Here is a 10,865-nt window from a genome sequence, read left to right as displayed (position 1 = left end):
GGCCACCCCGACTCGACCTCGACCATGGTGTCCATTGCACAGCTACCTCGACCACGGCTACACCATCCTACGCTCTCGGCTACATCAACATCGGCACAAAGGGCTACCGCCTTGCTTGAGCAACCTCGTCGGTTCCACTCCAGCCACGACTTCCGCGATGCATCGACCGTTATGACTGTGTGTTTTTGTGTGTGTGGGGGGGGTGTCCGTCGGTTTGCCTTCGGATTCTTCTCCAGTCTCACCGTCTGCGTCGCTACCGTTGTGACTGCGGGGGGATGTTGAGTATAATGTTTATTAGGAAGTATAGGGTAGACTAGGATTTGCTCCTATCTTGACTTGTACTTCAAGATGAGCATGTACTCCTATATATATGCCCACGAACGATTCCACCAATCCTTTCTCTCCCTTCTAACAAGCAGGTTTAGCCGGGAAGGAGTGTTCAATAGTAAACTTGTTTCTAGTATTCCACAACGACCAGCAAATGGCAGCAAACCCCACTCAGAAAACCCGCTAGAGGTCCCAGATAAACCATTGGGGCTCTGCTTGCTGCTTGATGTTGTCCATACTTCAGCCCCGTCACAAAAGCTCTGCAGTAAATACCAGCGACGAATCCATCACTGTATATCATAACTTGGACTAAGTATATCAGCAAATTACAAACTACAGACTATGACAACTGGGCCGCGACCTTTGCAAGTTCACAACTTCACATCGTACTATGCGGTGGCCAAATTACCAACTGTATGTCCATCTCAGCAACTTTATAAGATTGAAGAAAGTCAGAACCAAGGAACGCTGCATGTCCGCAGCTTCGTGCGACACAAAAACCATGCCCTTAGAGTGACTCCGTGCAGTATGATATCTGCCCTCTATCGAACAGAAATCTGCATGAACTGAGGTGAAAAAGAAATGAGTCAAAACTGCATAAATTTGGTGTGAGTGTGATACGATCAGATGAACCGTATGCTCAGGTCATGTGAATGAGGCGTGGTTGTTCCCTCCAGGAGTCCTGGTTATATAAGACCAGGCAAACTGCCCTAGTTTTACAGCCCTGGTCAGCCGAGCCATCTTCCGAGACAAGTGAGATGTGCCTGTACATCATACTATTGTCTGTGGGTTGAGATACTGGAGTAAACCAAGCGGCCGTAGGAACAGTTCTATTTCAGTTATTTACAAACAAATTTGTACATTCCATGGGTACATGGACTATTTCTTAGGCTGCGTTTTTTTATATGCCCCATTCACTTCCATCCATTTGCTTCTTCCAAGTTACTGCTTCATCTTCTTTGCCCATATAGAACAACCGTCCATTTGCTTCTTCCAAGTTACTGCTTCATCTTCTTTGCTGACATAGCACAAAGGAGAAGCAATTTTGTTACATATTCTAAATATTGAGTAAGAATAATTCCGCTGTTTATTAATTAATTAATTACTTTTTCTTATGCTGTCCATCAGTCGTGGAATTCTCTTTGTATTCGCCGGCTTTATCTGTTTGGGGAGGTGACTGAAAAAACAGTAAGAACACAAGGTCAGATAGTATGAAGAGAACATAAAACAAGCCAAAACCAGGGTATAGTGGTCTGCGCTTGTCAGAAACCCCTCTTGCATTCCTGCGGTTACATTCTGTAACATAGATGAAGCAAACATCAGATAGAAGTACTAGGGCCAGATAACCCATGGCTAACTTACTTATCTACAACCCCATATCTCATTATACTTGACATAACAAAAAGTTGATGCTGAAGAAATATATACTGGCATTCTGAAGAAAGAATCCATGGTTACTCCTACGGTTATAGTAGAAGATAAGTAATTACCTTTCGGCTCAGAAGGTGATGCCCCCTTTTCACCTCCCACATTAGCAGGAACACCGACAACGGGCAGTGGTGGTGGTGCGCCGGTAACTTGCTTTTCTACTTTAACTACTGGCAGTGGCAAACTGGCAATGAATCTACACTAGGGAAGTCTTCATCTGACATCTGAGGAGATATGCTGATCTACAAATTTTGAGTTAGCTACTACAGAAATTTGAGAAAAACGAGAAAAAGGATAAGCATGCTGCAAAAAAAAGAGATAAATAGGTCTGTAGCTTTAAATGACCTGGATGAGTCAAAACCAATGAATATGGATGGATATTTTCAGTATTGTAGTATGTTCCTTCCTCCCATTTCCAGAGAATTCTAAATATACCAAACCCAGCTAGGATTCTTTTTCTGGGGTTTTTGAGTTTTTTTGACAGCCAAAACCTGGTCAATCAGGGTGCAACACGATAATTAGTGGGGATCTGGGAGGGTATGTTTTTTGGTGGATCTAGCCATTCCGTAGGAGATATGCAACACTCTTTTTTTTACTTTAACTACTTGAAGTGGCAAACTAGCAATGAATCTACACTTGGGAAGTCTTCATATGACATCTGAGGACATATGCTGATCTACAAACTTTGAGTTAGCTACAGAAATTTGAGAAAGATGAGAAAAAAGATAAGCATGTTGCGAAAAAAGAAGATAAATAGGTCTATAGGCTTAAAATGACCTGGATGTCAAAACCAATGAATCTCGATGGATATTTTCGGTATTGTACTCCCTCTGTTCCATAATGTAGCGCATATAGATTTTTAAAAAAGTCAAACCTCACAAATTTTGACTAAGTCTGTGGATAAAAACATTTGCATCTCAAATGCCAAACATGTGTTGTTAAATTCATCATAAGATGTAGTTTCATATTTTATATATTTGGTATTGTAGACATAAATAGTTTTCTCTACAACCTTGATCAAACTTTATAAAGTTTGATTTTTCAAAATATCTATAAGCACTACATTATGAAACGAAGGGAGTAGTATGTTCCTACCTCCCATTTCCAGATAATAAACAACATGAAGAAAGCAAGAAGGACGAGTTTAAGCTCCTTGCACTACAGTAGATTTATGCTCCTCAATCTCATCCTTTATTGGTGTTTAGGAACAATCCATGTTTAATTAGGATAGCTTATGATTGTAGAAACCTGCTGCCACTTAAGAAAAGAGGTAAAATTAACATCTACGGCATCAATTATAATACATATCTCATCCTAAAATAAGTGTCGTGGCTTTAGTACAAATTTAATATCCTGAGACTCGGTCAAACTTAATGAAGTCTTGATCAAACTTAGTGAAGTTTGATTAAGGGTAATCCCAGAACTTCAATTATTTTGAAACGGATGGAATGAGAAGTTTCAACTGTTCCTTTTTTATTCCATTTCCTTGTAAGAAGTTTCATTTATGTTTGTTTTCATTTTCATATCTCCCTTTGTCTCCGGATTTTTCACAGCAATCCAGAGTTTTTTCGCTTCGTTTTTTAACATGTTAATAGGAGAACTGCCAAATCCATTGAATAGACAAGGGTATTACCAGAACACCTTCAAAGGAAGAATGCATCGCATAAGACGAGTGCCCAAAACGAAGAAATGTAAAATGGCTGCTCGGTTTATTGAGGAAAACCGAACAAAAAACTACACATCACTTAGCTAGACTAGGCCTAAAGCACCACAATACATACAAAACGCCAAAAGACCAACACCCCACAACACACCCGGTCAAAAACTCAAGTGCCTTCACCTCTACCATAGTGCACACCGGAAACCGTTGTGTTAGTCCGAATTGCCACGAGCATATTCCACAAAACCTCGAAGGCACCAGAGAGGAAGGATACGTTTGATAGAGCGATCCTATGCCACTTTGATCCCACGATGCATATCCACGAAACCTCGAAGACACCAGAGAGGAACGACACATTCGATAGAGCGATCCTATGCCACTCTGATCCTAGGAGGATGACTGACATAACTCGCCTGACGCACCTTAGGTGCTCCTGGTACTCACCACCGTTGACCAAGCGACCAGACCTGAACAGATGCATCACCAACGACTCCATGGTCCCAAATTGTTGCCCGCTACTGATCACCCACACCGCCAATGACCCCGTGCTCCTAACACAAGTCTTAGACTCCAAGGCCATCCTTCAAACAAAGTAATGACGACAATACTCCAAATGTAAGGGCATCTTCAAAGTCGACCCTCAAACTGACGTGTTGTGCCATCCAACGCGGCCCTGTATCGGTCCGCCAACTGGTTTGGACGCACTTTTTTCAGCAAACCCGAGACAAGCTAGGGGGCTTTGCAGGAGTCCGGATAGTAGACACGTAGGACTCCGACATCCCCAGCCCATTCAAAACCTCTCCTGGTCCCCGCGCCTCCATTTTCTATTCTTCCCTTTTTCTGTCACGCCTTCATCGCCGCTCCGCCGCCTTGGCCGCCTCGGCACACCCCTGTCGGTACTCAACGAGTCCCTCACGTCCAATGGTACACACGGATCCAAGCCGGTTCTCCTCCGCCACCATTCCACACCTCTCCTCCGACCGCCGCGCAGGTACCATCAGCTCCTACATTACTCACCATGCCCGACAACTGTTCGGTGAAATGCTTGTGCTACATTTTTTGTTCCTTCTTCTTTGAAGCAATGAAAATTTGGATATGGAGTACATATATGAGCACTATGTTGAGTTGTCGACCAGCTCATCCGACAAAGAGGACTACACGGATGAGACGACGATGATGCAGGTGGTCCTTGCAGACGTGGAGTGTGTGAAAGAGCATGTTCTCATTTCAATGGATCGATCAAGGCTCATTGAGTGCTCATCCACAACAGGGCATGTGGCCATTTGACACTGATGTCCGACTACTTTGCCCCCGATGGCCTCTTCGCTGACAATTTTCGGTGGCGGTTTCAGATGCGCAAAATGTGTTCGATCGTCTCGACCATGGGGGTCCGGTCCTTTGATGACTACTTCATCTTGAAGAAGGACGTCGTGAGAAGGATTGGGTTCTCTAGGTTACCAGAAGTGGACGGCCACACTGCAGATGCTTGCACATGGCACGGATATCTGAGAGCACACGCGGAGATGCCATGGTCAAGTTTGCAACTGTCGTGGTTTCCATGTTTGGACCTCAATACCTGACATAACTGTGGCAGACACCGAGAGGCTCTTGGAAATCTCGGAAGCAAGAGGGTGGCCAGGTTTGCTCGAATCACTTGACTGCATGCATTGGAAATGGAAGAACTGCCCAAAAGCTTTGGAAAAGCAATATCAGGGTCATGTTAAGAAGCCCACCGTCATTCTTGATGTAGTTGCATCACATGATCTTTGGATTTCACACTTTTTTTGTATGCCCGGGCCTCACAATGACATCAATGTGTTGCAGCGATCATCATTGTTTGCTAGGCTGACTGAACGGAAAGCTCTTCCTTGCCACTATACTGTCAATGGACATGAGTATAACATGAGTTACTATCTGATTGACGGTATCTATCCTCCGTGGGCTACCTTTGTCAACACCATCTCTAACCCAGTTGTCCAGAAAATGTCTCACTTTGCCCAAAGACAAGAAACATCTAGAAAGGATGTTGAAAAGGCATTTGGAGTTCTGCAGACACGTTTTGCCGTTGTCAGTGGACCATCTAAACAATGGGTTTGTGGAGACCTTGTGGGAGGTGATGACCTGTTGTGTGCTCATTCACAACATGATCGTGGAGGATGAGGTGACGATGTTGCCGCATGTCTTGAATTTGGGAACATTGTGATCCTATCGAACTTCCTGATCAGAATCCGGCCATATTTAAAGAGTTTATTCAAATGCATTAACAAATTCGACATCGAGCAACTCACGAACAACCGAAGAAAGATCTGATTGAGCATCTGTGGACGGTTAAAGGGAACAACAATATTTGAGTGTAATATTTGAACTTATTTTATTTAAACTACTGTTGCATTTGAACATTTGAACTATTCTAGACTATATATGCAACTATTTAAATGTGCGGGCTTTAAAAAATAAAATAAGGCCCGGCAGTGTTGGTTGCCCGGCTCCCGCATCAGTGTTCGCGGGCTAGTTCATGACCTCGGATGGATGCCTGAGCAAATTTGCAGGTCAATGTTAGAGATGCCTTGCTTTTCCCCGACAGTACATCCCACAATACAAGGTTTGTTCAACACAAGTGTTTCTCTTTCTCTCTGTGGAAAAGAAAGCAAGTGCTTAAAATTCCCCTTACAAAAGAGTACAGGTCTAAAATTGGTATCTCCGTTGCTAAAAAGCCAAAAGAAGAACGTGGACTGGTGCTAGTGTCCCATTTCTTCTCAGATTCGTTCGACCTCACGCGTCCTCCATCCCTTCCCTACCTTACCCTCAACGTCTCGCCGCCGACGCCGCCCAGCTCCTCCCGCCGAGGAATTTCCGCGGCGCCGATCTGACCGGCCCGGCCCCCTCCGTCGCGGGCGCCTCCCCATCTCGTGCCTCCCCCGCCGCTCCTCCCCGCCACACGCGAGGAGGGCGGCGCCGCTGCCCCTGCCCCGCCGCTTGCCCCCATCTTCTCCGCGCGGATCCGCCTCCGAGGTAACCCCTCCCATGGATTATCTGGCCGCAATCCTTCCGTCAAACATAATTAATCGAAAGCTCGATTCATCACGTCCATTTCTGGAGGCAAATTAGCCATGCGCAACCACCTCCCCTGGAAAAATTCACATCAGTTCGAGAGGCAATCAAACGATGGATACGATCCAGCATTTAGCACTTTTTTCTTCTGATCTCTACCAAAGGACTAGGCTTATGCTTGTAGTGTGTATGATGATGACCACCTGGTGGTAGTTACAACCTTACATTTTGTAGTATTTCAGATGCATAGATAGATTCTTCGATGCTTCCTAGGCCAATAGCTGTTATGCTTTGCTGGAATCTCTCGAGTTTGTAATGTTGCTGTTGGGTGCTAATTTGTCTTATCTGCATTAGCCTGGATAACTATTTCCCAAGACACAGGCCCGGATGCTATGTATTAGTGTGGGTAACTATTTCTCAAGCTACATACAGTCCTAAGTAATTATGTCACCTAGTTAGTGTTGGTGTAGTCTACCTTCGTTCGCATCTTTTGGTCTAACATATCTGCAGTATTACTGTGTTGGTATCCACAGTACTGGGTATGCATGATACCTCGCTGCTTTGTTGTCCTGACATTTCTGCATGTTTGGGTAATCACAGTGATAAGGAAAATTAATCATCGATGGAAATGTATGCAAGTACATAGGGCATCATTACATCAAGATTTGGCCTTACACTTCATTTCTGAAACTTTGAACTTCCATCCACACACTTCCCCCTTTCGCTTACTTCAGTGTTAGACCTGGATTTCTCCACAACCTTCTGTTCAGACCATGGCACATGGTGCTCTCATAAAGTAGCTAGGTAAGTGTATCATACTTGAGTTTTCCTCATGTAGTTGTCAATCAGCACATGCGTTTCTGCATCACCTGTAATTATGATATGCTTCTCTTTGACACTTGAGCATCTTTTCATTTAATGTATAGTTGTGCATTTATTAGTCTAAAAACCTTGGCTCAACTTGCCCTCCAGTCTTGGATATATTAGAAATTGACTACATTAGGATATGAAACCGCAGACAAGTTGGTGAGAGTGTTAGTACGATGCAAATTCATGGGTTTATTGATTGTGTATATGTATATAGTTGAAGGTTCAATAGCTAGCAACCATGATAGTAGCTAGTCATTTCCATGAGCAGGCTAAATTCGCATCACCTTAATCTCCTTTAATATAAATTGGGTCAAGTAGGCTTCCGGCATGAAGGCTTCTTGTTCAATGATAAGATATATTTAGAGCAATTAATCACTTGATGGTTTTGTGAGATGAGGCTACCGTTATTGCTTGTTGAATAATTTGTAGTTGGTGTGGGTTGTTTTGTTGCGTTTGTACTTGAGAATGGCTTGATCTTCTGCTAGGTGCTCATAATGTTGGTTGTCTGAATATATTGGGACAAAATTGTTTGTTTGTTCTGGTAGATGTTTCAGTCCAAATATGTGTCAGTTCAATGGTTTGATCTGCTAATGTGTGCTGTTTCTTTATCCTGGTAGATGCTTCAGTCCAAATATGTGTCACGTATGATGTGCTTTTTTTTAGGGGGGCACATACGATGTGCTTGCAATTGAATTTCTGTGTATGTCCCCAGGACTGAGGCTTATATCTTCATGGAAACCTTGACAAGTGTTTTGAGTTGTGATCATGCCCCCAATGTGAAGTCATACCTTCATCCACTTGATTAAGAAGGTCACTGGTTATAGCATTTCCCCATTTTTTTAACAGACATAGAATATGATTTTGTACTTAAACCTTCATCCACTTGATTAAGAAGGTCACTGGTTATAGCATTTTCCCATTTTTTTAACAGACTTAGAATATGATTTTGTACTTAACACTTTAACAGGTCAGGGGACAGACTTGAGAGACGCTTTTCAAATATTGATGATTGATATATTAATAACAACTTAAATGATGAGTGCAACAACTGGTCGTGTTACTGCTAATCTTTTGTTTGCACGGAACTTATAAATTTTAGTAATTTGCTAAAATGTTATATACTACGAGATATAATATCACGTACTTATTTTTACCTCTTTTCTTACATGCCAACAGGTTTCGACAATCATAAGCCGTCCTACTTTTATATGGATTTTTCGTAAACATCAATAAAGGATGAGATTGAGGAGCATAAATGGACTGCGGTGCAAGCAGCTTAAACTCGTCCTTCTTGCTTTCTTCGTGATGTTTATTCTCTGGAAATGGGAGGAAGGAACATACTACAATACTGAAGATATTCATCCAGATTCATTGGTTGTGTCCCATCCAGGTCATTTAGCATAGACATATTTCTCTTTCTTTTTTGCATTATTCTTATCTTTATTCTCATTTTTCTTTGAATTTCTGTAGCTAACTCAAAGTTTGTAGATCAGCATACATCCTCAGATGAAGACTTCCCAAGTGTAGATTCGTTGCCACAGCCAGTAGTTAAAGTACAAAAACAAGTTACCGGCGCACCACCACCACTGCCCGTTGTCGGTGTTCCTGCTAATGTGGGAGGTGAACAGGGGGCATCACCTTCTGAGCCGAAAGGTAATTACTTATCTTCTATGACCGTAGGAGGAACCATGGATTCTTTCTTGAGAATGCTAATATGCATTTCTTCAGCGCCACCTTTTGGTTATGTCTTGAATACTGAATTTCCGTGTTGTACATAAGTTAGTCAGGGGTTATCTGGCCCTAATATTTCTATCTTGTGTTTGCTTCCTCTATCTTCAGAATGTAATCATAGAAATGGAAGATGGGTTCCTGACAAGCGCAGACCACTCTACTCTGGTTTTGGCTGTAAACAGTGGCTCTCTGAGAGCTGGTCCTGCAGATTGACTCAGCGCACTGATTTTGATTACGAACAATTTAGATGGCAACCTGAAGCTTGTGATATGCTAGAGTTTGAGGCCTCTCAGTTCTTGATGAGGTACATGTCCATAGCATGTCTGATATGAATGTGGGGTTGATAATATACTGCATTCTTTGGCCCTATTATTGTTATTGCTCGAGTCATTCAGGAAAAAAAAACTAATTTGGTTATATTTCAGAGTGCAGGACAAAACTATTGCTTATGTGGGCGATTCTTTAGGGAGGCAGATGTTTCAGTCCATGATGTGTATGGCTACTGCTGGAGAAGAGCGGACAGACGTGGAAGATGTCGGTGCGGAGTATGGACTTGCCTTGGCACCAGGCGCTAAAAGACCAGATGGCTGGGCTTACCGGTTCCCGAGCACCAACACGACCATTCTATACCATTGGTCGTCGACGCTATGTGATCTGGAGCCTCTGAATCCATCAGATCCAGCCACCAGCTACGCCATGCACCTCGACCGCCCACCTGCTTTTGTGCGGGACAACCTCCACAGGATCCACGTTCTGGTCCTCAACACCGGCCACCACTGGAACCGGGGCAAGCTGAGGGCAAACAAGTGGGAGATGTACGTCGGCGGATCCCCGAACCACAACAAGAACATCGCCGCCATTTGGAAGGCCAAGAACTTCACCATCCACAGCGTCGTCAAGTGGCTGGACGCGCAGCTCCCCCGCCACCCCCACCTGAAGGCCTTCTACCGATCCATATCGCCCCGGCATTTCTTCAACGGGGACTGGGACACCGGCGGCCGCTGCGACAGCACGAGCCCTCTGGCCAAGGGCAGCGGCATCTCCCAGAACCGCTCCGAGGATGCCGACGCCGAGGGTGCTGTGACGGGAACGAGGGTGAAGCTGCTGGATGTCACCGCTCTGTCGCGCCTGAGGGACGAAGGGCACATATCGCGGTACAGCATCAAGGCTACACAGGGGATCCAGGACTGCCTGCACTGGTGCCTCCCTGGCGTGCCGGACACGTGGAACGAGATCCTCGCAGCCCAGTTGTTATAGTCTGTATGTAGTTGGATGGAAAATGAGCTAATTGTTGCTGATCAACTTAGTCCAAGTTATGATATGTATACTGTGATTATTGCTGGTATTTACTGCAGAGCTTCTGTGGTGGGGATGAAGCATGGGGACAGCTGCAGGAAGCAAGCAGCAAGGGATTCTTTCTGTAATGTAACTTGTACCTAGGAATTGTTGCAACTTGCAACAGGGGATTTAGCTTGTCAAAATCATCTTTTGTCCTAGTATACTCAAATCTTACAGTTCTTTTGAAGAACTTCTGAGGAAAAAGTCTAACATCATTTGCAGTGAAATAAAAAAAAAGGGAGCCGGAAGCTGGGCTTCCATATCCATCGATACAGGAGAATGTGATGTGGAATATTGTCTTTTTTTAGGGTAATTTGTTGGGAATATTGAAAATTTTGAATTTTGTCGAATTTCATATTTTCTACTCCCTCCGTCTCAAAATATAACGTTTTTGACACTATATTGGGACGGAGGGAGTACATTTCAAAAAATTATGAAAAAAAACACACATATACATGAA

The 10,865-nt window shown here is 43.8% G+C and overlaps 1 protein-coding gene across 4 annotated transcripts; it reads left to right on the top strand.

Annotated features, from left to right (window-relative positions):
- The first annotated feature begins 6,131 nt into the window (after positions 1 to 6,131).
- LOC109786897 (protein trichome birefringence-like 14) lies at positions 6,132 to 10,615 on the top strand. 4 transcript variants are annotated; one of them, XM_020345460.4, is made up of 6 exons: positions 6,143 to 6,427; positions 8,049 to 8,146; positions 8,513 to 8,726; positions 8,825 to 8,989; positions 9,176 to 9,371; positions 9,493 to 10,615. In XM_020345460.4, the coding sequence occupies exons 3-6, from the start codon at positions 8,573 to 8,575 to the stop codon at positions 10,322 to 10,324; spliced, it is 1,347 nt and encodes a 448-aa protein (XP_020201049.1). In that variant the 5' UTR covers positions 6,143 to 6,427; positions 8,049 to 8,146; positions 8,513 to 8,572; the 3' UTR covers positions 10,325 to 10,615. The 4 variants fall into 4 exon arrangements, with proteins under 4 accessions (XP_020201047.1, XP_020201045.1, XP_020201049.1 ...); XM_020345457.4 differs by having other exon boundaries at positions 8,807 to 8,989; XM_020345458.4 differs by lacking the exon at positions 8,049 to 8,146 and having other exon boundaries at positions 6,132 to 6,427.
- The last annotated feature ends 250 nt before the right edge of the window (positions 10,616 to 10,865 follow it).

This window comes from Aegilops tauschii, chromosome 3, assembly GCF_002575655.3.
Source record: "Aegilops tauschii subsp. strangulata cultivar AL8/78 chromosome 3, Aet v6.0, whole genome shotgun sequence".
NCBI classification, from domain to species: Eukaryota; Viridiplantae; Streptophyta; class Magnoliopsida; order Poales; family Poaceae; genus Aegilops; species Aegilops tauschii.
This window is presented reverse-complemented; position numbering and strand designations above follow the sequence as displayed.

Bases quoted from the DNA above. Each gene is read 5' to 3' on its own strand.
- LOC109786897 (XM_020345456.4), top strand. From the start codon at position 8,573: ATGAGATTGAGGAGCATAAATGGACTGCGGTGCAAGCAGCTTAAACTC. The intron at 8,727-8,806 runs GTCATTTAGCAT...GAATTTCTGTAG, and splicing joins ATTGGTTGTGTCCCATCCAG to CTAACTCAAAGTTTGTAGAT. The intron at 9,372-9,492 runs GTACATGTCCAT...GTTATATTTCAG, and splicing joins GCCTCTCAGTTCTTGATGAG to AGTGCAGGACAAAACTATTG.